At 43.2% G+C, this 26,572-nt stretch overlaps 1 protein-coding gene across 1 annotated transcript in view; it reads right to left on the reverse strand.

Annotated features, from left to right (window-relative positions):
* LOC131221140 (uncharacterized) overlaps nt 1–16,137 on the reverse strand; it is a 35,966-nt gene extending 19,829 nt beyond the window's left edge. The window contains exons 1-2 of the mRNA XM_058216289.1: nt 15,035–16,137; nt 14,230–14,379 (exon numbers count right to left, since the gene is read on the reverse strand). Coding sequence (XP_058072272.1) covers nt 14,230–14,379; nt 15,035–15,997 — 1,113 coding nt within the window. The 5' untranslated portion in view covers nt 15,998–16,137. The remainder of the gene's footprint in view (nt 1–14,229; nt 14,380–15,034) is intronic.
* Nucleotides 16,138–26,572: the final 10,435 nt, after the last annotated feature.

A 26,572-nucleotide genomic window follows, 5' to 3' on the forward strand; every position in this document is an offset into this window, starting at 1 on the left:
GCCTATCTCTTCACCTCTTTCTAACATTTTGTTAAGCACCTCCATTACAGTAACAAAAAAATAAGGAGATAGTGAATCACCTTGTTGAAGCCCTCTAGAAGCAAAAAAAAAACATTTGGCGAGCCTTTGACTAGAATCGAAAATTTTGCCGATCTAACACATGTTTGAATCCAAGCTCTCCATTTGGCCCCACAACCTAACCTTCCCAACATGTAATCAAGGAAGGCTCAATCCACATGATTATAAGCTTTTTCAATATCAAGTTTGCAAACTACTCCTCTTTCCCCTCTTCTCTTACAAGAATCTATACAGTCGTTAAGCTGGTAAGGACCCGTCGATAATTTGCCTCCCATCCACAAAAGCTCATTAAGACTCCGAAATTATACCCCCCCAACACCAAACGGAATCTAGAAGCCAACACCTTCACCAGAATCTTATATGGACCACCAAGCAAACAAATAGGGTGAAAGTCTTTAAGGCTTTCGGCCCCATCCTTCTTAAGAATCAAAGCTACAAACGTAGCCCCCATTTCTAACGTGATAAAACCTTTCTCAAAAAATTCATTCATAAAGCAAAGCACATCTCCCTTAACCAACTTCCAAAATTTTTGATAGAACGCTAATGGAAAACCGTCTGGACCCGGGGCTTTATCACCTCCCAATTCTACCGTTGCTTTCTTCACTTCTTCCTCTGTGAAAGGTTGCTCCAAGGAATCCGCCTTATCAGCCGAAATACCATTAAAACTTAGATCATCAAGCGAATGACGATGCCATGCGTCTTTAGATAAAAGATTCATGTAAAACTCCACGATAAGACCGCAAATATTATCCTTCCCCTCTAGCCTCACTCCGTCTTCCGTCAAAACTTTGATCTAGTTAGTGCGCGCTCTAGCATTAGCAATGGCATGAAAAGACTATATTTTTATCTCCTTTTAACCACAATGCCCTAGATCTTTGACACCATTTTATCCCTTCCTCTCGAAGTCCTGCACTATATTTCACACAATATACCTCCCGCCATGTTCTCTCCTCCTCTAACAGGTTCCTCGATTCTTCTTTTATATCCAATCTCTGCATTTCCTGAAGAAGAGAGAATGCTTCCTCCTCCCCACCTTGCAAAGCCACCTTTTTCCATTCACCAATTTTCTTATTCAAATCTACACAGATCTAAGATTGTTGGGGAGCTAATCTACACAAATCTCTCATACCCATCATATGGTGGGTTGCGTAATCGTAGTTCATGAAGCTGTGTGATGCCCTCTTTCACCTAAATCCATTGTAATGGATAAAAGTAGGGTATCATAAGTTTGTGGTCAGATTTATGGTCAGGTTTGAAGAAGTTTAGTATGTGTTGAACGTGGGTAAGACAAGTGTTGAAGAAGCAATGTGTGTGTCAAGGTGTCAAGGCAAGAAGCAGCATCAAACCATCATGTCCGTTGGTATACATTGATTTCTAATATACTCGTTGAGTAAGTTTAAGTCAAACATTCTTCCTTTGGTTATTTATTTCATTCCCTAAATTTATGGAAACAAAGAATGAAGCCAAGTCAAGTATTTTGTCTCCATCAAGTCAATGATCTTCCTTATTACATCGACCAAACCCAATGGATCGAATTACTTGCAATGGGTTACATCAGTGGAGGTATTTCTCACAGGAAAAAGAGAGTTGAAATATTTGACTTTGCCCAAACCTAAAGAAGGTTCATTGGAACATGAAGATTGGGTAGCGAAGAATGTTCAGATTAGAGCTTCACTCTGAAATCAATATGGAGCCTCAGATCAACAAATAAGAGAAGTATGGAAAAATCTAAGAGAAATGTATTCGGGTGCAAAGAATTTAACGCGAATCTATGAGTTGTTTGAAAACATATTTGCCCTACAAGGAGACAAGGTGTCAGTGAGTACTATTTCAGCCTTGAGAGGCATGTGGGAGGAATTAAAGGTATATCAACCGTTGACCATTGATTGTGATACTATGAGATGACAGAGAGAGGAATTTCACATGGATGACAGAGAGAGGAATTCCATGTTGTGAAATTCCTCTATGGACTTCGTCTCGAGCTTGTTCGGGCCTAGATTGTTGGAGGTAGCGAGATCCCCTCTATTACCGAGACATTTGCTCGTGTTCAATGAGCAATTAGCGCACAGAGTTAGTCTCCTTCAAGTTGTTCAACCCTTGTTTCTACGTCCAGCAGAGGTGATGGGGGAAGTCGAGGTCGTGGACGTGGTGACTGGTTTGGTGGCAAAGATTTAAAGAGACGAAGAAATAACTGGAAAGATGCAGTACAAATTTCAGTAGTAGTCGCGGTTGTGGTCAGGGTAACTGACAGTGCACTCATTGTGATCTTATAACAACACAATTAATACGTGTTGGAATCTTGTGGGCAAACCTGCTCTGACAGTGACACTGAAGATACTGCTCATAAGCCTATTCTCTCTGTTTCTAAGTTGAGTACCTCAAGTAAGACAGTTACTTTATCTAAGGAGGAATATGTTCGACTTCTAAAGGATTGTTCCACTCTTGCATCATCCTCTTCAACAACTTATGCTTAATTAGGTACAGTATGTCTTGCATCAAGTGATAGTACCCCTAGGTCATTAATTTATGTGCCTCTGATCACATGACCGGTAAACAAAACGCATTGTCTCGGTTAGTATAATTATCATTTATTTCTTCTATTACATTAGTAGACAGTTCATCAACCCATGTGTCAGGGTTGGGTATTATATGTGCTCTCCTATCACTTTTACTGACATCAGTACTTTACATTCCTAAATTTCCTTTTAAGATAATTATCAGTGAGTAAACTGATCAAGTTTCTAAATTGTTCCGTCACATTCTATTCCTCTAATTACCAATTTCAGGATCTAAAGATGGAAAGGATGATTGGTAGAGGGCGTGAAGCAAATGGAGTCTATTATCTTAATCGTGGACTAATTGGAGCTACTATGCAAGTAGAAGTCTCTACAAATCAATGGCATTCGAGGCTTGGTCATCCGTCTTTAAATACATTGAAAAGTCTAACCCTTTTTTTGTCACATGTGCGAGGCTTATGAGTTGAGCAAGCACCATAGAGTATCATTTCTTCCTCGTGTTGACAAAAAGAGTGATAAACCTTTTCAATTAGTATATTTGGATATTTAGGGTCCAGTTCATTTTACTACTTTATCAACCTTCAAATAATTTATTATATTTGTGGAAGATTACTCTAGAATGACTTGGATATATTTTATAAAAGATAGATCAAAAGTGTTTTCATGTTTTAAATAATTTGATATGAAAGTTTAGAGACAATTTAACTCTAAGGTGTGTCAAAAGTTTTGATAATGGTGTTTTCTTGTTTTAAATAATTTCATATGGAAGTTCAGACACAATTTAACTCTACGGTGTGTCCTACGTTCTGATAATGGTTGAAAATATATCCAATGACCTTAATTCATAACTTCCATCTTATACATCATCCACTAAACATCATGTGCACTCACACCACAACAAAATGGAATACCCGAGCATAAGAATCAACACTTGCTTGAAGTTGCTAGGGCATTGTTATTGAATATGAAGGTTTCTGCAGCTTTAACTTCATGCTACTTAATAAATATGATGCCTTCATCTGTCTTGGATGAAAAATCACACACACATCCCATCCACCCCATGTCCTCACACCTCTACCTTTTGTACGTCCGACAATATTTGGTCGTGTGTTTTATGCATCAGCTTGATCATGCACATAATAAGTTTGAACAAAAGGCGATCAACTGTATCTTTTTTTAGTATTCTCGTATTCAAAAAGGATTCAAGTGTTACAATCCTATTAACACAATCGATGATCTGCAGCAGTCTCCAAGAGCTTGGTTTGACAAGCTTATTAAAGTGAAGCTCGAATTTGTTATGAAGCGTAGCCAGGCATATCATTATGTGTTTGTAAGAAAGAGTGAGGCAGGCATTATCATGTTAGTAGTGGATGTTGACAGGAATTGAAAAGCTAAAACGGTTACGTAAAAGCCGTTCGTTATGGGGCTGAAATGGTCGTAACAGTTGTTACAAAAAAAAAAAGGGCATGTAACAGTCTGGTAACAGCCACATAATAGTTTTTTTAAGGGCCATAACAACCGTTATGGCCTGTATCATAACGGTAACGGCCACCGTTACCATTATGGAACACCTTGGACTTAGGTTGTCTTTGATACTTTTTAGGCATTAAGTTGCAAGGTCCAAGTTGGAAATTAATCTGTCACAACAAAAATATGTAATGGATTTATTAGAGGCAGTGGGTCTTCTAGGAGCTAAGCCCACTAAACGTCCTATGGATAAAAAGTCAATAGTTGACTGTGGATCAAGGAGAACTGATTGATGATCCAGCAACATATTGCAGTCTGATGGGAAAATTAATCTAACTAGTACTCAACCTGATATCACATGTCCAGTAAATGTGGTTAGTCAATTTATACAAGCTCCATAGGTTCCTCATAGGGAGGCGGTGTTTGATATCCTCAAGTATTTGACAGGAGCGCCTGGTCGCAGTATCCTCTAAAGGGATGGTCATCTCCATGTAGAATGATACTCGGATGCAGATTGGGTTGGCTCTCCATTTGATAGGTGGTCAACCGCTAGCTACTGTATTTTTTCTAGGGGGTAATCTTGTTACCTAGAAAATTAAAAAACTGACTGGCGATGGCTCGTTGAAGTGCTGAAACAGAGTATAAGACTATGGCTCATGCAATGTGTGAACTCATGTGGCTAAAAATATTAATAGGTGAGCTTGGATTTGTGGTAGATACTGCTACGAAGCAATATTGTGATAAGCAAGCAACTTCCCACATTGCTAACATCCTGTCTATCATGAAAGAACCAAGCACATCGGGGCTGATTGGTCCTTTATTAGGGAGAAGGTTACCGGCAAGGAAATTTGTATTCCATTTGTCAAGTCGCAAAATCAATTGGCAGATATGTTCACTCAAGCTCTTAGCCATCCTCTTTTGGATTGTGTCACTGTCAAGCTGAGAATTTGTGATATGCTCCAGCTTGAGGGAGTGTTAAAGACCATCACTCAGCCCATTTCCATGTGTTAGCTCTCTTTATTTAGCCTATTTACATAAGTTAATTTGTAGGAAATGTTGGGTATTCCTACTTTTGTTACTAACGGCATTATTGTAAATATTAAAAAGTCTCTTCAAATAAAACATGAGAAAGTGGGGGACGTCCAAACCCCAACTCTCTCTTCTTCCTCTCTTCTTCTCTTCTTCCTCTCTTCTTCTCATCCAAACATAGGGGGAATTAGTTTTTCTTTGGGTGCTGGGAAAATAATCCGGTTTTGGAAGGATTTGTTAATAGGAGAGCGCACACTCTTATCCGAATTTCCGACCAAAGTAGTTGTAGATTTGGTGGTGATTGTTGAACGATGATTCTGGCTCATTGATGACTTGGCGGTATAGTCCATTTCATGTCGAAGAAACTCATCAAATGAGGAAGCAGGGGAATTTGCTTGACTTTTGGAGTAGCTTCACCGGCTCAGGTTCTATCCAGGTGAGAAGGATTCTTTGGTGTCGGCATTGGAGAAATCAGGAGATTTTCGATCCGATATTTCTATGAGATACTGGAGTACCCTTCATTGGGTGAGGAAAGCAGGGCATTGGCTTCTGTTGGCATTTACGATCTTGGTGCATAGGAACAAGATCCTTACCAGCAACCATCGATAATCTCCAGATAAGATCGCTAGGAATCCCTAATTGCTCCATGATGTGTATGAGGGAAGTAGAAACAGTGGCTCATTTATTTATCCACTGTTCTTTTGTCAAAAGGGTGTCGGAAAGATCCATCGCTCAGGTGATGCCAGGATCCATTGTGGCTCTCTTACTAGCTTGGCCTGGAAGGGGTACAAGGAAAAAAGAGGCTAAGATGTGGGAACTTGTCATGTTGGATGTATTATGAGCTATTTGAGGAGAAATGAATGATCGGTGCTTCCAAAACAAGAGCAGGTCAGGGATGAATGTATATAAAAAAGCTAAAATTTACGTAATAGTTTGAGCTTCTTAGGTTAAGGATTTTGACCAAAATGATTGGTCGTTCTTAGCCGAGATGTAATTTGTAATTTATATTTGAGCCTTTGTGCTCTGTTGATAAAATGCCATTACCTTTTTAAAAAAGGAGATGAAAGATATGAGTTAAATGATGAGATACATGTTCCCTAGCATTGTCTGAATATGGAATACACACTTTAGTATCGAACTGAGTTTGTACTTGCATATGAAAAAAAAAAATCTTAAAATAGGAGAACACTTAAGAACAATCCTTCATTGAGCATAACAATGTCATTCGAGAAAAATGATCCACAAAGATAATAAAATACTTAAAATCATAAACTAGTAACGCGAACAAGACACAAAGCATCAGAATGTATCAAATAGAAAGGTTTATCACTTCTTTTGTCCGCATGAGGAAGAAACAACACTCTATAATGCTTACTTAACTCACAAACTCACACTCTACCTAGACACATATGACAATAACAAAACAAGACTCTTTAAACTACTCAAGGAAGAGTGACCAAGCCTGGAATACCACTGATGAGGAGAGAGATATGTCTGCAATGCAACTCTAGTTATTCCACTATTGAGGTAATGCAGTCCATTCACTTCATATACACCACCAATCATCCTCCCCATATTTAGATCATGAAATTCACAATAGGAGGGATAAAATATGACAAAGCAGTTTAAGGATTTGGTTAGCTTACTCATTGACAATGCACTTAAAGGAATCTTATGAATATAAAGTACTAACAATAATGAAAGAGATGGGTACGGCGCGTAGTACCCAACCCAGACATACAGCTTGACATACCATCCACTGATGTCACGAAATAAATGGACGAAGACCTGACTAACTGAGACAACGAACTATGCTTACCAGTCAAGTGATCGAAAGCTCCAGAGTCAATAACCCAAGTGAGACTCTCGAAAGAAGCAAAAAATCATACCTGACTGAAAAAGAGTAGTTGTGGAGAATGAAGCATGAGAAGAGTGATGTTTTAGAAGCTTGGCATACTCTTCCTTAGAAAATGTAACCATATTGCTTGTAATATTGGATTCGGAATTGGTGGAGATGGGATTGGAGACGTAACCTTAGAGCCATCATCCAAAGAGCGAACCCGATTTGACCAAGCTGATTTACCAAAAAGATCCCAACGTATCAACTGTGTGGTTACTAAGACCATAATGAGTACACTGCCCATTAAAATGACCACAACCGCAGCAGCCACCAAAGTTGTGTCTTGGCCACCCCATGTATTCCTACCTCCAAAACGACCTCCTTAAAATCTCTACCACCAGATTGTACGCCACGACCACAACCACCTTGACTTCCTCCATGTCCTCTACCAGATGTAAAGACAAACACAAAACAATCATACCAGGACGAATTCTATGCATTTGTACTAGCTGCATATTGAACTCAGGGCAAATGCCTTGGCAGATGGAATCTCACTATCTCCAAAGATTTGAACTCTCACAGGCTCAAACTCAAGACCAGTGTTCAAAATATCGGTATCGCGCTATGTATTGCACCCTTGGGATACAGATACGTATCGGTTATCGCACGGGATATATCATTTGTATTGGATAATTTATCGCACTTTTTGGGAAACATTAGGAAAATGGTTGAATTTTTCAATGGAACTTCGAGGATTATTAAAAAGACCTTAATTTACACTTTTAGATCATAACATCTCAAAAAAGAAGTGCACATAATAGGTTGCCTTTGTATAGGGTCCTAAGCCATGCATCATCTCACTGAAGAATGCAACTATATTCAAATTGAATGCATAACATTTATAAATGTATCAAGACATGTGTGATCTGCACTAATGCACAGTAATACATGAGATTTGCACTGTTCATAACAATAAGTGAGCCCCGGAAGCTTTTCAATTGTAAGTTTTCATTCCCACTATCCTGCTATAGTGGGGGCCATTTGAACTCCAGATCCACCTCATGAGTGGGCCCTAGCCCATGTCCACATCCAGTGGACTTAATCAATGGTTGGATGTCGAACAGGCACCATGGTGGGCATAAGGTGCTTAAACACCACTTTTTCCAATATTTGGGACCATGTTTCTTATAATGTGGTCCACCTGAAGCCTCATTGGTGCACGATTGTTTGGGACCATACATATAAGGCAGCGTTTAGGACCATACAAGGCAACATGCAAATAAACTTCATTGGTGGACCACTATTTCTTACAATGTGGTCCACTTGAAACTTGTATTTGCTTCATTGTTTGGACCATGCCCTACACTAATATGTAAAAATAGATGGACGGCGTGGATATGCAATACATAGGGAAAACACAAATATCACCTTAATTCAAAACATTGGTGGCCCCTAAGAATTTTTCAACATTAGCCGTTTAATTCACACTGTTTCCTGTGGTGTGGTTCACTAGAGCTTTGGATATGCTTCATCTTTGGGGCCACCATCCAACTATTTTCAAAGCACATTTTAGGGCATGATCCCAAAAATGAAGCATGCCCAAATCTTAGGTAGACCACAAAAATATGATCCAAAGCTTTTGTGGCCCACGAGAAGTTTTTAATGGTCAATTACTACTGTTTCATGTATTATGGTCCGTTTGAGATTTGGATCTGCTTCATTTTTTAGATCATGCCCTAAAATAAGTTTTCAATGCAGATGGATAGTGTGGATATAGTCACATACATCTAGGTGGGCCACGGGTCCCACACACCTAGGTAGATCCAAGGTCTCACCTAATCAATTCCCACTTCCGACGGAGTTGGGTAGTACCCGCATGCAACACGAAAGACCACCAATGTGGGTGGGACCTTGACTATGGGCCCCACCATGATGTGTGTGTTGTATCCACACCGTCCATCCATCTGGAGACATTTTTTTAGGACATGAGCCAAAGAATGAGACCGATCCAAAGGTCAAGTGGACCCCACCACAGAAAATAGTGTGGACAGTGACACCCACCGGCCACCATTGAAACCTTCCTAAGGCCCACCATGATGTTTATTTGAGATCCAACATGTTCATAAGTTCACACGGATATGGACAAAGGGAAAACACAAATATCAGCTTGGTCGAAAACTTTTGTGGCCCCCTAGAATTTTTTAATGGTAGGCGTTGAATCCCCACTGTTTTCTATGGTGGGGTCCACTCGAACTTTGGATCGGCCTCATTCTTTAGCTCATGCACTAAAATGATCTCTCAAAATGAATGGACGGTGTGGATATAACACACACCATGGTAGGGCCCACATAAACATAGTTTTATTATTTTTAAGGAAGAGTGCTGCCTTGGCCTGACCCAATACAATGTGCCACTTATGGTGGGGTACACCTTGGTATATTTATTGCATATCCAAGCCGTCCATATGTTTTTACAAATCATTTTAGGACATGAACCCAAAAATGAAGCAGCTTCAAATATCAGGTGGACCACACTGTAGGAAATAGTGGTGATGGCTCATTAAAACTTGCGAATGGCTCGAAAAAGTTTTGCATCCACCTAATCTTTGTTATTTTCCCTTCATCCACGTTTTTGTGACCTTATCAACAGATTGGATGACAAATAAACGTTGCGGTAGGCCTTAGCAAGTTTTTAATGGTGGAGGTTCAAATACCATTCTTTCTTAAGAGTATGGTCCACCTGAGATTTGGATCTAATTCATTTTTTAGATCATGCCATAGAATGACCTGACAAAACGTATGAACGAAATGGATATACAATACATACATAAATGTGGGCCACACCGTATTTGGTGCAGCCAAGTCGCACCAAATACAGTCCTTTAATTAAGGCAAAGGGCGAGAGGCTCTCGTCGTCTTCTCCGTTAAAGCCGTGAATGCGCAAGCCCTCATGCCTCACCTCGAGACTTCCGAATTTGTTAAAATCCCAAAAATCTCTCCCTAATTTCATCTTTTTTTCAAAATCCAACCCAAATCCCCATAAACCTCGGCGGAAATCTGGTTTCCTTTCGAAGCAATTCTCTTCAAAGAAAAAAAAGGGGGGGGGGGTTTAGGTTTTCTTACATGATCTGGCACTGTCAATCGTGATTGGCCCACCAAATCCATGCAAATCTTGAGTAACAAGGTAAGAGAGATTTTTTCCTATATATATTTTTTATTTTCTTCGAATTTCTAGAATGGTAAAGAGGATTGTCACCTATGTCGCCGAAGATATCAAATGATATCTGTTTTTTTTTTTGTACTCCTAGGCAGTTTCGTATCGCTAGACCGCGATACCGATAATATCGGCCAATAGTATCGATATTGTGAACACTGCTCAAGATAAAGGCTAGAGAAAAATTTAGCAACACAAAATTCGTTTCTCTGTCATCTTATGGTCTCATAATCTGTCAACAAGGGTTGGTACATTCGGTTCTTCCCACATGCCTTGCAAGGTTGAATAATATCCCCCGACACTCTTATCTCGTTGTTTGAGAGCAAAAATATTTTGGCGTAACTCATAGATACAAGTTAATTTCTTCTCACACTCAATGCATCTCGCTCAAGTTTCTCCACACTTCTTTAGCCGTCTTAAAGAAAATATTTGCACTGATGTGAAGTTCCATACTATTCCACAACAAAGCTCTAATTTGAGCATCTTCTGCCATTCAATCTTCATATTCTGTCGAATTTTCTACAGGCTTGGGTTAAGTCAAATACTTTAACTTTCTCTTAGCCAAAAGAAATACATCTACAGATGTAGCCCACTGTAGGTAATTTGCTCCGTTAAGTTTAGTCGATATGATTTGCAGATTCATCAACTCCGATGGAGAAAGGAGATTATTCTTGGCTTCATTCTTGACATCCATATTCAGGGGGATAAAGAAATCAAACACACAAGGGAATAAATTTCAACTTGAACTTACCAAACACATACTTCAAGATAACATATAGTCACAAACACAATCAATCAGGAAAAATACTTCCTTCATACCTTTCACACGTACACTTAATCTTCAATCCTAGCCATAAATAAATTCCACATGCACTTTTATCTTCAAATCTGACCATAGACACACGACGGCTGACTTTGACCCATCACAATGATTGTATATGAAATGGACCTCATGCACCTTCACAGGACATGATTACACAACCCATCAAATGGTGGCACAAGGATGAAAACGGATTTGGGGAAAATCAGCTCCCAAGCAATTTAGGGTTTCACCTCAAGGGGATGAAAGAAGAAGAAAAAGAGAAGGAACAGTGAAAAAGAGAAGATGAAACACGGTATCGGATCAATGATGCTCTGAAATCATGTTCCAAAGCATGAAATAGATAGAGAGAGAGAGAGAGGGAGAGAGAGAGAGAAACTGAGAATGAAGGGAGAGGACAGCAGCAGCCTCTCATGCCCCCATCTCCTTGTTTTATTATTAGTGCTTCACTCATTAAAATCAAAATTACAAGTATGCCTTTACACACTTAAGTTATTATATTACATCAGCGCATGAGCATAAACCATAACCCAACCATGTTTAAGCCTAGAAAACAAAGGAAACCACGTGAGAAACCAAGCTGACCCACTGGACCACACCTGCATGGGACCACACATGCGATCAATATGGGCCATCAACACTATGGATTATGGTACCCTTTTCCATCATGTGGTGAGTGAGAAGAAGAAGAAGAAAAAAGGAAATGGACGGATCATTAAAACAAGATCTCATCTGTTGAGAAAATTTGTCGCATCAATGGTGGATTGGCCAGCCTACAGTGAAATAGGAATTTTATGCACCATGTGCTTCAATAGTGGAATTCGTCCAAGAATGTAGAGTTGTGATGGCAGAGGGAGTGGCAAATGCCTAGTCTTCGAAGGGCCTCTTTCTGAGATGTCAATCTTCAAGAAACTAGTTTCTTCATTCGTTTTTTCCTCATATTCTTGTAGTTTTCAGCTGTTGTTTCTTTCTGGTCTTTTGGAGAATGTTCGCAAGGTGGCTTTTCAGCATTCATTTTTGTTGGCTCTTGTAAGATTCATTCCCCTCTTGTTTTGCTTGTTCTCTGATTTTAATAAGTTGGCGGTAATATTTCAAATTATATTAAAAATAAAATAAAAATAAAAATAAAAAAGTTCAATGACAACACACTCCCAAGAGTAGTACTGCAGGAACTCATACCATGGTGAGGCTCATGCCAATGACGAGGCAATGGAAGATGCACCCAAGCAAGGAGGAGGTGGCAATCATATATATGATACAGAACAGGGTGAAAGACATGCAAGTAGGGGGCGAAGATTTTGTTTTAATCCATCAAAGAAGAAACCAACAAAAGCAGGCTTTCTTTCTTTCCTTCTTCCTTTTTTTAAGGGCCCCTAGACGAAGTAGACATGACACTAAACCCACAAAATCAAAGTTGCCAACTGAGCAGATGACATCTGAAGTCCCATGCGAGGTCTATCCTACACGAGCAGGAATGTGCAGGGGCCAATGGGCATATTGAGACTATGACAAGAAACAGTGGGGAGGAGCTAGAGGACCTCATATGGGACTTCGGATGAGTCTATCCTACTCGTGAGCATGAACATGCAGGGGCCTATGGGCATATTGAGACTACGACAAGAAACAATGTGGGGGAGCTAGAGGAACTTATGTGCAACAATAGCAGTATGGCATGGGAGCAATAATAATATCGTAAAGATGAAGATAATGACATGTTTGAGCCGACACAAATTCCAGTGGTATTGACTATTCAGTCTTATCAGGGTAGCAGGCCTAGGTATAACCAATATCCATCTATATTCTACGTAGGGGAGACTACGTATAACCAATATCCATCTATATTCTACCTAGGGGAGACTGTTAAGCTGTGTGGATTTGTGTGGTTCCCTATGTTTATTGACTAATTTTTATGAATTTAGATTTAAATTGTTGTAATGAGTTTTATGAATTTGGTTTTAAATTTGTGTTAATTTTAAATTTCTAATTTTCTGATTTCTTCCGTTTTTCAATTTTTTGTTGACATCAGTTTCACGAATTTGGTTTTAAATTTGTGTGAATTTTAATTTCGAATTTTCTACTTTCTTTCTTTTTTTCTAATTTTTTGTTGAATTTTCTATTTTATTTTTAAAATAACTTCTAAATATTTTCTGGTATCCATTCCCCATCTCAGCCACTTTCGGATGAGTCAAATCAGTTTCAGTGATACAACACAGTTTCGGTCCCAGGTGAGTTGCAGACTGAAACTGATTTTAAACTGTGATCCAAGGGGGATCACAGACAGACAAGTGGGCTTGATATGCAAAGCACGGTTCCTACATGTTAGATGTGAAAACATGCATACTATACAACGCCTTGAGTCATGTATCATGTAAATCCCCACCAACTAGTTAGTTGGTGGTGTAATAGGAAGCTGGAAATATAGAACAAACAAATAAAAGTTTGACAGGTAAAAGTAAAGTGAATTTCCTGTAGTAGCCTAGTAGTAGGTAGAAGTGCCCTTTTGAGTAACAGCACCGATATCATAACATCAAAATCTCAAATAATTAAAGTGTTAAACCATGATGCCGTCGATCATTATCTATGCCTAAAATTGCAATCATAAGTTTTAGCAATTCAAATTTCTAAAATAAGAGCTTTGTTTAGCCCACACGCATGTGCAATAAAACCTGTGTACATGCCAGACATGTGCCAATTTGGCAGGATGGGTCCAAGATCCAATCCATCCATAAGAAAGGCACCACCATATTGATGCCCTAGCGCAAGAATCAGGTTGAACTACTAGTCAAGGGCCACAGTTTGCAAAACAAATGTACAGCTCTGAAAAACTTGGCTGAATTTTTTTAACCCATCCACCTGTTTCCAATATCAGGGTCCACGTGTTGAGCGGACCGGATCTATTTTTTTGGGAAAACATGTAGAAGGTCGGACCAACCCGATGGATGGATTGGATCTCGCACCTATTTGCCATGCTTACACTTGTGTGGCATGTACATGAGCTTTATTGCACACATGGGCTGGCTTAGTAAAGCTCTCTATAATAAAATACATAATAGATGTTTGGGAGTTTAAATGTAGAACATGTTTCAATCATTCAGCTTGAGTTGAAAAAGAAAACTAGAGTGGATTGAAAGCAAGGTGATTTCTAAGATTATCTCACATTGTCAGTCCACTTACCATGTTGAAAGCATCATAACTCTGATCTGGCAATAGAACAGCGATGGATGCTAATTATGAACTAGGAAATTAGAAAAAACCGATGCACATACCTCCCACTCCTCTTGACTCTGTATCCCCTCATATGCCATCAGGAATGGCTTCATCTTTTCTAAAGCATCCCTAAGAGGAATTGGCGGTTTCTCGTCGATATCTGGATTTGTACCAAACTCCTCCATCAAATACTCCGGTTCGAACTCTATCTACATCCCCAAAATCAAAACATATCAAGACCCAATGCATTGAAACCACTCCTTCCATCTAATCAAACTAAAGTCAAAACAAATTAAGATCCAATTGCCATACAAAAAAAAATAAGATCAGATTTATCAAAACCATCAACTCGCAAAAAATCAAAAGAAATCAAGACCAAGTTCATCAAAGATAGTGATGCTCAAGCTGAACTAACAGCACCATAGTTTGTACAAGGCAGGGCCCACTCTTCCATTATCGGGACTGCCCATCTAGTGGGTCCCACCATGGATGGGTGATAGACAAAAATTTCCACACAGAACCATCCAGCCATCTGATTGGTGGGCAATTTCCAATCGCATATCAACCAACGGTAGCTCAGGCCAGTGATCGGATGGTTAGGATTCTCCAAGATTTGTGCCCTACAAAACATCATCCATCAGCAGTAGGGCCCACAGGATAAAGGGTCCAGATCACTGAAAGGTGGGGCCTACCTATTCGGAATGCTTGCCCAAAACAAAATCTGGATCTAATTCAGACTCGTCGCCATATTATTTCATAGGTGTGGCCCAGATATGTACGGTCCAAATGAACAGCGAAAGGCGGGCCTCACCTATCCTCTTTACCAAAGCCACTCATTAATCCAATTATTCAGATAAAACTTACAAGGAAATTCGTATCGACGGCATCCAAATACTTCTCATCCATTGGCGATGGCAACACACTGCTGCTCATCTCTTCGAACCCTTCAATCAGCTTATTCATATTCTCATCTCCTAACCTCTGCACCAGCTTATCCCCATCAGCATTGTCGCCAAGGTAAAGCCCAGTACCAGCATCATCAATTTCCGCAACTACGAACCGCCGGGCCCCACCTCTACCACCTCTCCCTCTAAAATCACGCATTCCTCTCCCGCCTCTACCTCGCCAACGCCCTCCTCTTCCCCTCCCACCATCTTCAGGCCTCATGACTGCCCTATCACCCACCTCCCGACGACTCGGCCGGGGCGGGCTGGGAGAACCTGGCTGCAGCCCGCCCCTCGTGGGGCCTGTGGCCTGTGGCCGTTGGCGAAGGTGACGATTCTCTTCGCGAACACGAGTGTCTGAATCTGAAGGCTTCGCAGGCATTCCACGGCCCGCTCCGGGTAGGCCCGACTGGAGGTTCCGTGGGAGAATACCTTCTTTTATGGTGCCGAAATTCAGGGCAGGTTCGGAATCATCGTCGTCGCGGCGAAAGAAAATTGGTTTCTTGGAAGGGGGATCTGTGGCGGGCTGCTGCGGGTGCGGAAAGGAAACGGACGGTAGGGATCCACCGCGGCCGGCGGAAGGATTGGTGGGAGAGATCCACGAAGAGAAGGAATTGATAACTGGGGTGGGAGGGATGGGCTTGCCGCGGCCATGGCCAACGCCGGGAGGGAATAACGGGTCGGATTCGGCGCTGGCATCAGGATCGGTGCGGCCCACCTTTCCAGGGGGCTGAGAGATGAAGGGTGGAGAGAAGCCTCTGCCTCTGCCTCTGCCGCTGCTGCCTGAGGAGGAGGAGAAGGAGGAGGAGGAGGAGAGGAGGAGGGCTTGTTTGGTGGTGGTGGGGCCCGCAGGGGTGGTGGACAGTCTTCCAACGGCTCTCATTTGGCGGGCTGCGTTTATTTGGAAGGGTCTGTGCTGCAGCGGGATGGGCTGGGAGTGAGTAGAGTTCTGCCCTTTCAGGAAATCTCATCCAGGAATGCCAATTTCCTACAGCCCCTGTTGCAGGGAGGCCGACTAAAAGGATCTGTGGCCCACCGCAGTGTCCGTGTGGGACGCAGATTGAATACTGTGAACTCTGTGGACCCTGTTGTGGTGTATGTATTTTATCCCCGTCGCCCATCCGTTTTTCTATATCATTTCAAGACATGAGCCTCAAAATTGAATTATATTCAAAGCTCAAGTGGAATTGAATGCCTACGTTGAAAACTTCTTAGGAGCCACTGAACAGGATCAAGTGGATATTTTTGCTTTTGGGCCCTCAATGCCTGTATTAAGGCTGAAAGCCCCGTGGGTTGGGTCGTGATCAACCCTAGCCCAACCCAAGGTTCCTATACCCCAACCCTAACCCAACCTAAGTGGGCTTTGTCGGTTGGCCAGGTGGATATATGCTAATATTTTTGTTAATACATTAGTCTATTATATTTTCAATATGAGTCTTATTTTTTATACCTTTGAATTTATTAATTATATGTATAATTATTTATTATAAAAAAGTTTTTTTTTCTAAACAAACAAGTTAAAATATAAGACAACTACTTTAAAAGTCGTGTTATGTAGCGCCCAATCTATTGGGAGAGAGAAATCCAGCGTAACTTGTTAGCTTGAGTCATCATAAATGATGTGGACCAATGAGACCTGACAGCATTGGAATTTCATGTGCCTTCAACATATATTATAATTTATAACTAAGTTATATATCAATGGGGTTCAGGTTAGGTCGAGCAACTCGAGACCTCAACCCGAACCAGACCCAAGTTTTATCGGGTTTGTGTTTGTATATGTTGAGGTCAAAATTCGGACCACCCTCCACTCAATGCGGCGGACCTTCGATGAACCCTGGTCCTGCACAAAAGGGTGAGCAAAGGAGACCCTAGCTAAGTCGAGAGACCCTCTGATGCCTAAGTAAAGCTAGGGAATCTAGGTCTAAGTCGTATGTAGAGAGAGGGTGCAAGATCTTGTGTACCTGTGGTAATAGGATCCCTTGGTATTTATACTTGTGGGTAGAGAGGATCACGTCCGTTAATCTCGGCACGATTTACTCAATCACGCGGATGCTGTAATCGTGAAGATATTATCTACAATCTTTGGGTCATGTGGCATATCGTGTCTTAAGGGTGCGTATCCTTGAACGAGATCTTCGGTCACGTTTGCATTTAGGTTAGTCTTCAGGATCGGCACACGGAGTGTCCTCACCCGGGCTCGGCCTCAACCTGTCCAAACCCAAGGCCAAGTACTAGTATTCAGAGTATCAGCCTAGGCTTGACTTTGTCTTGTCTAAGCCTGAGACCGAGTAGTTGAAGTTTACTATCGGAATGCTCGGGGTCGGAGTTCATGGGATGTCGTCCTCAGATGGGGACGGGGACGAGGATGAGAGCTCGCCTCGGCCTACTAATAGTCGTAACTCAGAGGTCGGCTCACACTTGATGTGATATTCTTCTTCCTAGGCTACAATAACTGACTCAGGTTGCTCAAATCGACCCTGATTATCCTTGTTCAGATTTCTCCATAACAGAAGCCTCTTACTCTCTAGGTCCGAGCCTGGATCTGGAGAGTAAAAACTCGGATAAATGAAACGACGTCACCCTTCCCTAGCTCATGATGGCGATTGGAGTGATTGAAGCGTATTCAATGTCATTCGTACACCTCCGATTCCACATGTGAAGCAATAACCATAACTCTTCGGTTTCTGTCCTCTTAGTAAAGGACACGTGGCGACGGTTACGATTTGCAGACGGCGGGACGAAGGAAACGGCACCACGTGTGTCAGAGGAGTGAGGAGGTGCCTGCGTCTTTAATGACATTAAATGCTGAGAAGATTCTGACCTCGAAGCACGGGTTCGGACGTATCGCACTCTTTCATGTGTCCCTCGGCACCAGTGTCGAGTCGTATCGGCTTTTGGAACGGTCGCTTGTAATGATGGCACCGAGCAATGAGGTGGCTATATAAACCCCTCCCTCCCTCGCTCTCACACTTCTCGCATTCTCATTTTCTCTGCTCCTTCCTTCTAAATCGCCTTCTGCCGGAAATCACCTCCGCTAGAAATCACCCTTCGCCGGAAATCACCTTCTGTTGGAAAAGGCGTTTTGATCGCCGGATAAAGGATTCTCGACCATCGGAGGGGAGATTCAGCCTAGTGGAAGACGTCAAAGTTAGAAAAACTTCTGTCAGAGGAAATCACCTGCAACGCTGTGAGTCCTCCAATAATTTAACGCATTTTTTCCTTCATGTCGAGCAACTCTGACGAGATAGGCGTGGTTCAAGGAGCTGGTTCAGAGTCCGAAACATAGACTTCAGCCTCGGGGCCCAGGGAATCTGAAGGCCCTCTCGAGGCCGTACCCCTTTACACTCTAGCCCCGACCCGAGGAGCCACAAGTTAGAGGACCAAGAGTTGAGGTAAAGGGTCGAAGAGGGTCCTCAGAGATCCCGCGAGGCAGTAGCAGGCGGGCCCCAAGGGAGGTAGAACAAAACCATTAGTCCCTGGGGGATCGATCATGGTTGAGTCCCACATGGACCAACTTCGTGAAGATTATCAGATCCCCGACTCGGTTCACATTCGAGCCCCTGCCCCCACAAATCAAGAGGGATCTCAAGCTAAGGGGGAGATTGTTATCTTCGTTTGCGCCCTCCAATGCGGGCTTCAATTCTCCATCCATCCTTTCTTGTGCGAGCTAACAGCGCAGCTAAAAATCACGCTGGGGCAGGTGGGCCCGAATTCCTGGAGGATCCTAGCCTCCACTTTCGTCCTCTGGCATCAGGCAGGGAACCAGAGGTTGACGCCAGATGAGTTTTTATTTTTGTACATGGCCAAATATGATAACACGGATAAGGCCTGGTGGTATTTCTCGGCTAGGCCCCCATGCCTTCTTAGTCTGGTAACCCAACTCCCTTCTTCCAACAAAGACTGGAAGGGGAAGTGGTTCTAGGCCTCGGGAGAATAGGAGGCTCCTGCCTCCGAATTGGACCAACTACGGATCCGAGTCCCTACCCGATTCACCAATCCATGTCGGACGTTTCTTCTAATTGCCTTGCATACTTAATTCATTTTTCTATATCTAACTCATTCTTTACTTCTGTTTGCAGTCCAGCCGAAGGGGACCCCTGACCTCTCTGTCCTCCAGAAGTGGCAGGTCAACCGAGTCCGAGTGCTTCCTCCGAATCAGCGCGCCTGGTTCGACCTCATTAATTAGGAGAACTTGGTCTCTTCTCGCTTTTGTAGAATTCGGTTCACCCTCTTTGCCTTGGGTAAGAGCAGTTAGGGCCTTCGGAGACTAATTCACTAACCTTTATCCATTCTGTGAATCTTACTGGGCTGATCCCTCTTTCTTTTACAAGGATGGAGGCAGGCGGTTCAAAGAGGAGAAGGCCCCCGCGTTCTCCGATGGACGTCATCCTCTCCTCCGAACCAAAGAAGAAGGTGACATCAAGGAAGAGGAAGGCTTTTTAAGCCGAGGCTACCTCGGCTGTAAAACTAGCTGGAGCTAGACCTACCACAGCCCCTTCTGAGGTTGTTCCTGACATTGTTCTGACCCCTGCTCCCAAGGTTCCAGCTACTGAGGCTTCTGCTAGAATCAAGCCTATCACCATCTCGTCACCTTCTGCGGAGGAGCAAGTCCCCAAAGCTTTCCCTTTGGCAGTCGCGGGTCCTTTTGGGGTAAGGAGAGAAGTAGTAGGAGAGACCCCTGGCATGGTTGTCACTACACGATCTACAGTCCCCCCTGCTGCTACCGAGGCTGAGACCTTGGTCGGCCAAGGTGACGTCCTCATCGAGTATGCGAACACACCCAAAGCGGCTGCCCAAGCTTCCGTAGCCAGTGGGGTTGGAGGAGCTTTCGCACCCTCTTCAGGGGTCCTACCTCCTAGTTTTCACATGGCTCAGCTGAACTCTTTGGCGGCTAAGCATGCACCAAAGACGCGGATAGCCGACACGCTCTCCCGCTGCCACGTCAGCTTCATGAACGATTATACCGCTGTATGTTACCAGTCGCTGCCAATGATGGTGGAGGTGAAGGAAAGGCTGAAGGAGATGGAGCAGCTCGAAGCAAAGTAGGCCAAGTTCGTGGTCGAGAAGGCAGAGCAAGACGCACTGTGGGTCGAGCTCAAGAAGAAGCTGGAAGCTTCGGTTACAGAGCAAGAGGAGCTGAAGAAGGCTGTTGTTGAGGGTTAGGTAAGAGAACTCGCGCTTCAGGACGAGGTCAACCAACTCCAAGCTCGCTTGGATTTGACTGAACCCGAAGTCAGACGTTTACGCCGGACTAACGAAGACCTGGAGTTTAGGGCCATGGAAGCCGAGTCGGGGCTCGAGGTGGCAAAAGAGAAGCTCAAGACGGCACAACAAATGGTGGCGAACTAGTTGGTTCAACAACGGATTGTCCTTGAGTCTTTTACATTTACGAACAAGGCGTCTCTACGGGGCTCGAGCGGTCTCGAAGGTGGCCGCGGTAGTGGCCGAATACAAGGATTCGGCTGAAAGGGCCAAGGAGCTGGATAAATTGTATTACTTTGGCTATGATACTGGCTTTGATGCTTGCTTGGTTGGGGTTAAAAGGCTTTATCTGACTCTCAACCTTGATGCCTTCACGGCAGACACCGCTAATGACGTCAAGTCTGTTGTGGCAGACGAGCCCGAGAATGCCCCTCCTGCTGTGGAAATAGTCACAGATGCTCCTGCCGCCGAAGCCACCGTCGACGCTTAGCCCCCCAGCTCAGTAGCTGGTCCCTTTACTCGGAGGGAATGATGAAAAAAAATTATTTTTATTTTTTTTACAATGTAAATAGATTTTTTTATCAATGATGATTACTAACAGACGGCTTGTTTGCGTGTGTTGATTGTCGTGATAATTCTTAGATGTTATTGTATTAAGGACCAACCCCTTGAGGGGCCAACCCCCCCATGAATGGCGTGCTCAGTTGCTTTTGTAGATTAGTCATTGCGTGACAAGCCAACCCCTTTCTCAGGGAATCAGGTCGTCTTTGGGCTTTTTCCCTGCATGTAAGGGGATCCCCATGTAGATTTTCGTGGGTTTAACATCTCGACCCCTTCTTAAAGGGATCGGTCCGTTAAGTTAACCTCTGCTTGTGAGAGGTAACTTCTTCTGTTTATGGATTGCACATGTAAGAAAGGAGAAACTTTTATTAGAGGCCTCAAAAGGCTAGTAGCTCTGGGCAGTACATTCACTGAGGGCTTTCAATGGCTGGTAGATTCTCACTAATAGTATATCTTCAAGTGCTCGACATTCTAGGGATGGGGGAGTGGACGCCACTCGAGGTCTTCCAAGTGATAAGAGACTGGTTGGGTTGATCTGATCACACGATAAGGCCCTTCCCAGTTGGGTCCGAGTGCCCCAGCCCCCGGTTCTGCCGTATTTTGAAAGACACAACAGAGGACCAAGTCCCTTGGCTGGAACCGCCTTGTCTTGACCCTTGAGTTATAGAATTGTGCCACTTTATGATGTCTAGCAACTACTTGGAGTCAGGTGATATCTCTGGCTTCTTCAAGCAAGTTGAGGCTTGCTGTGATGTGCTCTGTATTCTAATCTTCCTGATAGTTTCTGACCCAAGCTGTCGGGAGACCAATCTGGACTGGGACGATCGCTTTCGAGCCGTAGGATAACGGAAAGGGGGTCTCCCCAGTAGATGACTGAGCCCTGGTCCGATATGTCCATAGGACAAATGGGAGCTCCTCAACCCAGTTGCCCGTCGCTTTTTCTAACTTCATTTTCAGGTGATGCTTGATGACCTTGTTTACAGCTTTCACCTGCCCATTGGACTGCGAATGCTGAGGCGAGGAATAAGCGTTCAAGATGCCAAGCCCCCTGCACATGCCCCTGAACTTATCATTATCGAACTGCTTGCGGTTGTTAGAAACGATGGTGCGCGGGTTTCCGAATCGACAAATGATATTCTTCCAGACAAAGTCATCCACTTTTTGTTTGGTTATCTTAGCCACGGGTTCAGCCTCGGCTCATTTGGTGAAGTAATCGACAGCAACAATAACACACTTCACTTGTCCTTTCCCTTTGGGTAAAGGTCCAATGATGTTGATCCCCCACTGAGCGAACGGCCACGACCCACTCACAGGGGTCATTTCTTCCACGGGTTGCCTCGGTATTGCTGCAAACCTCTGACATTTGTCGCACCTTCGGACATAATCTTTCGAGTCCTCTCGGATGGTTGGCCAGAAGTACTCTTGGCGGAGTATCTTCAGAGCTAAGGCTCGGCCACCGGAATGATAACCGCAGATGCACTCATGGATTTCTCATAACACGTAATCCGATTCTTTGGGTCGAAGGCATCTGAGGTAGGGCTATGAGTACCCCTTCTTGTATAAGACCCCCTCCAAGATAGTATATCGGGATGCTTTGATCTTCAGGCGTCGAGCGTCCAGCTTGTCTTGGGGGACCTCACTAGATACAAGGTAGTCGTAGATCGGGTCCATTCAACTTGGTGCGGTCTCGATTGGGTTAACTACTTCTCGTTCCATTTGACCGATGCTCAGGCTCTCCATGAATTCTACAGGAATGATCTGAGGAATCTTTCCCTCTGTGGCTAAGGCTAACCTTGCCAGGGCATCAGCCCAAGAGTTTTTTACCCTCGGAATTTGGTTAATGGTTCAACTCCAGAACTTCTCGATCAATTTTCGGGCTTTGGCCAAATAAGCCACCATCCTGGTTTCCTTAGCTTCGTACTCAATGGAGATATGATTCACCACAAGTTGGGAATCACATCGCACTTCAAGGGATTGAACCCCCAGACTCGCATCCAGCTTGAGTCCTGCCAATGGAGCCTCATATTCTGCTTTGTTATTGAAGGCTCTAAAGCTGAGCCTGATGGCATATTGGACAGTTGTAGAGTCGGGCGCGACAAGGACGATTCTCGCCTCAGCTCGCTTGGCGTTTGAAGACCTGTCGACATAAAGGACCCACCTCCGCTCCAGCTCCAGATTTTTGGTAGGCGATGAAATCGGTGGGGTCGTCAAGGCTGCTTCTGCTTTGGTATTGTCAGTCAGGATAGTGAATTCAGCTATGAAGTCAGCCACAGCTTAGCCCTTTATCGCAATCCTCGAACGATATTGAATGTCAAACTCTCCAAGTTCTATTGCCCATTTTGTAAGCCGTCCGGAGACATTTGGTTTCTGAAGGACCTGCCTGAGGGGGGAGTCGGTTACGACGATGATGGTGTGTGCCTGGAAGTACGGACGAAGCCTCCATGCCGAAAAAATAAAGCTGAGCGCCAACTTTTCGATGCTCGGGTATCTGGTCTCGGCGGGCATCATTGTATTGCTCGTATAGTAAACAGGATACTATTTATTTCCTACATCCCTGATGAGTACAGAGCTAACAGCTGAGGCCGAGACCGTCAGGTATAATATTAGGGGCTCACCCTCTTCTGGTTTCGACAGCAAGGTAGGCGAACCCAGGTATTGCTTCAACTCTTGGAATGTCTGTTCACATTCAAAGGTCCACCCAGCCTTCTTGTGACCTTTCAATTGCTGGAAGAAGGGGAGACACCTATCGGTAGCTCTGCAGATAAACCGTCCGAGTGTTACCACTCGACCAGTTTGGCATTTGATTTCCTTCATTGTTCGCAGGGAGCTCATGTCGAGCAGCACTTTTATCTTCTCAGGATTTACCTCGATGCCTCTCTGGCTGACTTAAAACCCAAGGAACTTGCCAGAACCGACTTCGAAGACACATTCGGCTGGGTTCAGCTTCATGCGACACTTCCAGAGGATTAAAAACATCACTTTGAGGTTGGCGAGGTGGTCGGATGCTCTGACGCTCTTGACGAGTATGTCATCGACGTAAACTTCCATTGTTTATCCGATCTGTTTGGCAAACATCTGATTTACCAGTCTCTGATATGTTGCCCCAGCGTTCTTCGGGTCAAAAGGCATGACCCGGTAACAGTAGAGCCTTTTTTCGGTGTGTAACGTCTCGAAAAAATCCATATAAAGACCCGAGTACCACCTCAGGCAGAAATCACCCAGGACTAAAAACCTTTAGAAATTAGGTTAAAGTTAGCAAGTGTTGAACTAGAGTGCTTATGAAATTAGCACTAATCACTTTAAATATGATCTGCAAGACCCAAAACGTGTAGAATTATTGACGCTACGTTACCCTGAAATCTAGAATCCATCGCAAAATCCAGTTACTCTCGGGAGCATCTTGAAACTCCGTATCAAACCTGGACCACACGTCGAAAGTTCAATTACCCTAAAACTATACGGATATGTCACTTTTGTTCGAACTTCTTTAGGTCTAATTATGTTAAAATGCACAACTTGAACCTAGAGCGAAGTGCTAAACTGAAAATTCAGAAATAAAATTTGAATTTAATAATATGTGCTGCCATGGCAAATTAAGGATTGTCCGTTCACGACCCAAATGACCCTGATCGGAGAAATGTCCACAATGTCGGTGTACTTGTGATCCGATCGGTGACCGTGACCGTTGAATCGAAATGTCGCCTGGTGATCTACAAACCCATCGAAGAAAACTCAACCTACCTGATCATTGGGGAGCTTAAGCTCGACCACACATGAAAAAGGGGCACCAAATGTCGTTGGACCCAACCCAGGATATAACCTAAGTTCCTTGGCCCTGGGGCCATTTCCATCAAATCGGGCCTTAAAGGACCTTAAACCCTTTGTCATATCCCAATAATTGAAATCCTAGGAGAGAAGAAGGAAAAGAAAGGGAAAAGAGAGAAGTGAGAGCAAGAGTTGGAGAATCTTCCGGGATAATCCGTTACTCCACGATTTAGCCACCCTCTGATCGCAAATAGGGTTCACTCGAGTTGGGTAAGAAAACCTAACTCTAACTTGTCTTAGGGTTGATAGTGTAAGATTTGAAATAGCTAACCTAATTTATGCTATAGGTTGCCAATCTACGTAGACAAAGACTTGACTTAAAACGAGTTCGTTGCTAGTGAAGGGAGCGGATATAAACATATAGTTAGGTTTTGACGATGTTAATGCAAAAGTAACTTTTGGTGTAATTTCAAATGCCAAATGCGATGTTTGTATCGCGTTTCTGATATATATGATTATTGTGTATTCCATGTATAGGTATAAAGTATCGTATACATATGAAATTTGAACATGTGTTTGATAAACTAGAATACATGACTGTTATATGTGTAACAACTCCATAGCAAAAGGATTTACCCTAATACATGCTATACCCAACGTACATAATATAGGTTGTGATATGTAGTCTAAGTGTTTATAGAAATGTTTGAATGATCAGGCATGTAGTAAATTGTACTTTATACGGGCGTTGAGAAGAGATTCTCAACTACCATAACGATGTGTATGATTTCCTCCATGTAACTTATATTTATTGTTTATTTTACTTAGACACCGCATATGTGTGAATTCATGTTTAAGTTGAAATCCATCAAGTGCTCACATGCTAGTATGATTGAAATTGTTGATCCATTACTGTTCTGATTAGCATGTATGATTATCTGTATAATCGAATGTGTTTGAGACTACGGAATAGTCCAGGCAATCGGTAGCAAGCATTGAATAGGTGATTGAGGTTAATTTCGCCACATTGGACATGTTCGATGAACCCGAGTTGTACCTTAGTTGTCGGCAGTGGTTAGGCCACACAGAGTGCTTACGCATTTCATGTCGGTCAATTCAACGTGCGCTCGTACTAGTCGAGCTCGTCAAGTAACCCGATTGACCCGATGTATGTTCACCATGTATGAACGCTACTGCTTGAATCTAAGGTACCAAACTCACCAGTGAAATCCTTTTAAACCTTGGTAACTCGATCCGCTAAGACTCATGAGCCGGGCATGGTGCTATGGGACACCATGGTCGAGCTGTCGGCCTATGCTGGGGTGACGAGCCTCCCCGTAATGACCAGTGAGCAACCCAAACTCGTGAGCCGAATGCGGTGGTATGAGATACTGTATTTGAGCTATCGGCCTACACTGATCAGGTGACGAGCCCTTTGTAGTGACCTCGAGCATACTCTGAGACTGCGTAGAGGCGACGAGCCTTTCCGTAGCAATAAGAGTACAAACTAAGCCTGCATTGATCAGGTGACGAGCCCTTTGTAGCGACCTAGAACCGTAGCATCATATGAGATTTACTAGGATTGACGACCCTAGAATGGATCATTGTTTGAGAATTGATATAAGGGAGGTACCTTAGCTTCCCAATCCTGTTGTATGAAAAGGACTAATAAGAACTGGGTAATCACGCTCATGCATCACATTGCATGTGCCGTTTGGCGATGTGTAGCACGAGAAAGTGACTGACATACGCGGCCGTTAGATGAAGATCGCTGAGGGAGTGCAGGTGAGAGCATGCATCATTTATTCATACCATCCTACATTAATCAGAGTATCTAGGGATGTTCGATTGTATTGCTTTATCATTACTACTTGACTGAATTGATAACATGTTAACCTTTGCTTTATTATTCCACTGAGCTGATCAC

The sequence above is a fragment of the Magnolia sinica genome, chromosome 12, assembly GCF_029962835.1.
Source record: "Magnolia sinica isolate HGM2019 chromosome 12, MsV1, whole genome shotgun sequence".
In the NCBI taxonomy this organism is placed as follows: Eukaryota; Viridiplantae; Streptophyta; class Magnoliopsida; order Magnoliales; family Magnoliaceae; genus Magnolia; species Magnolia sinica.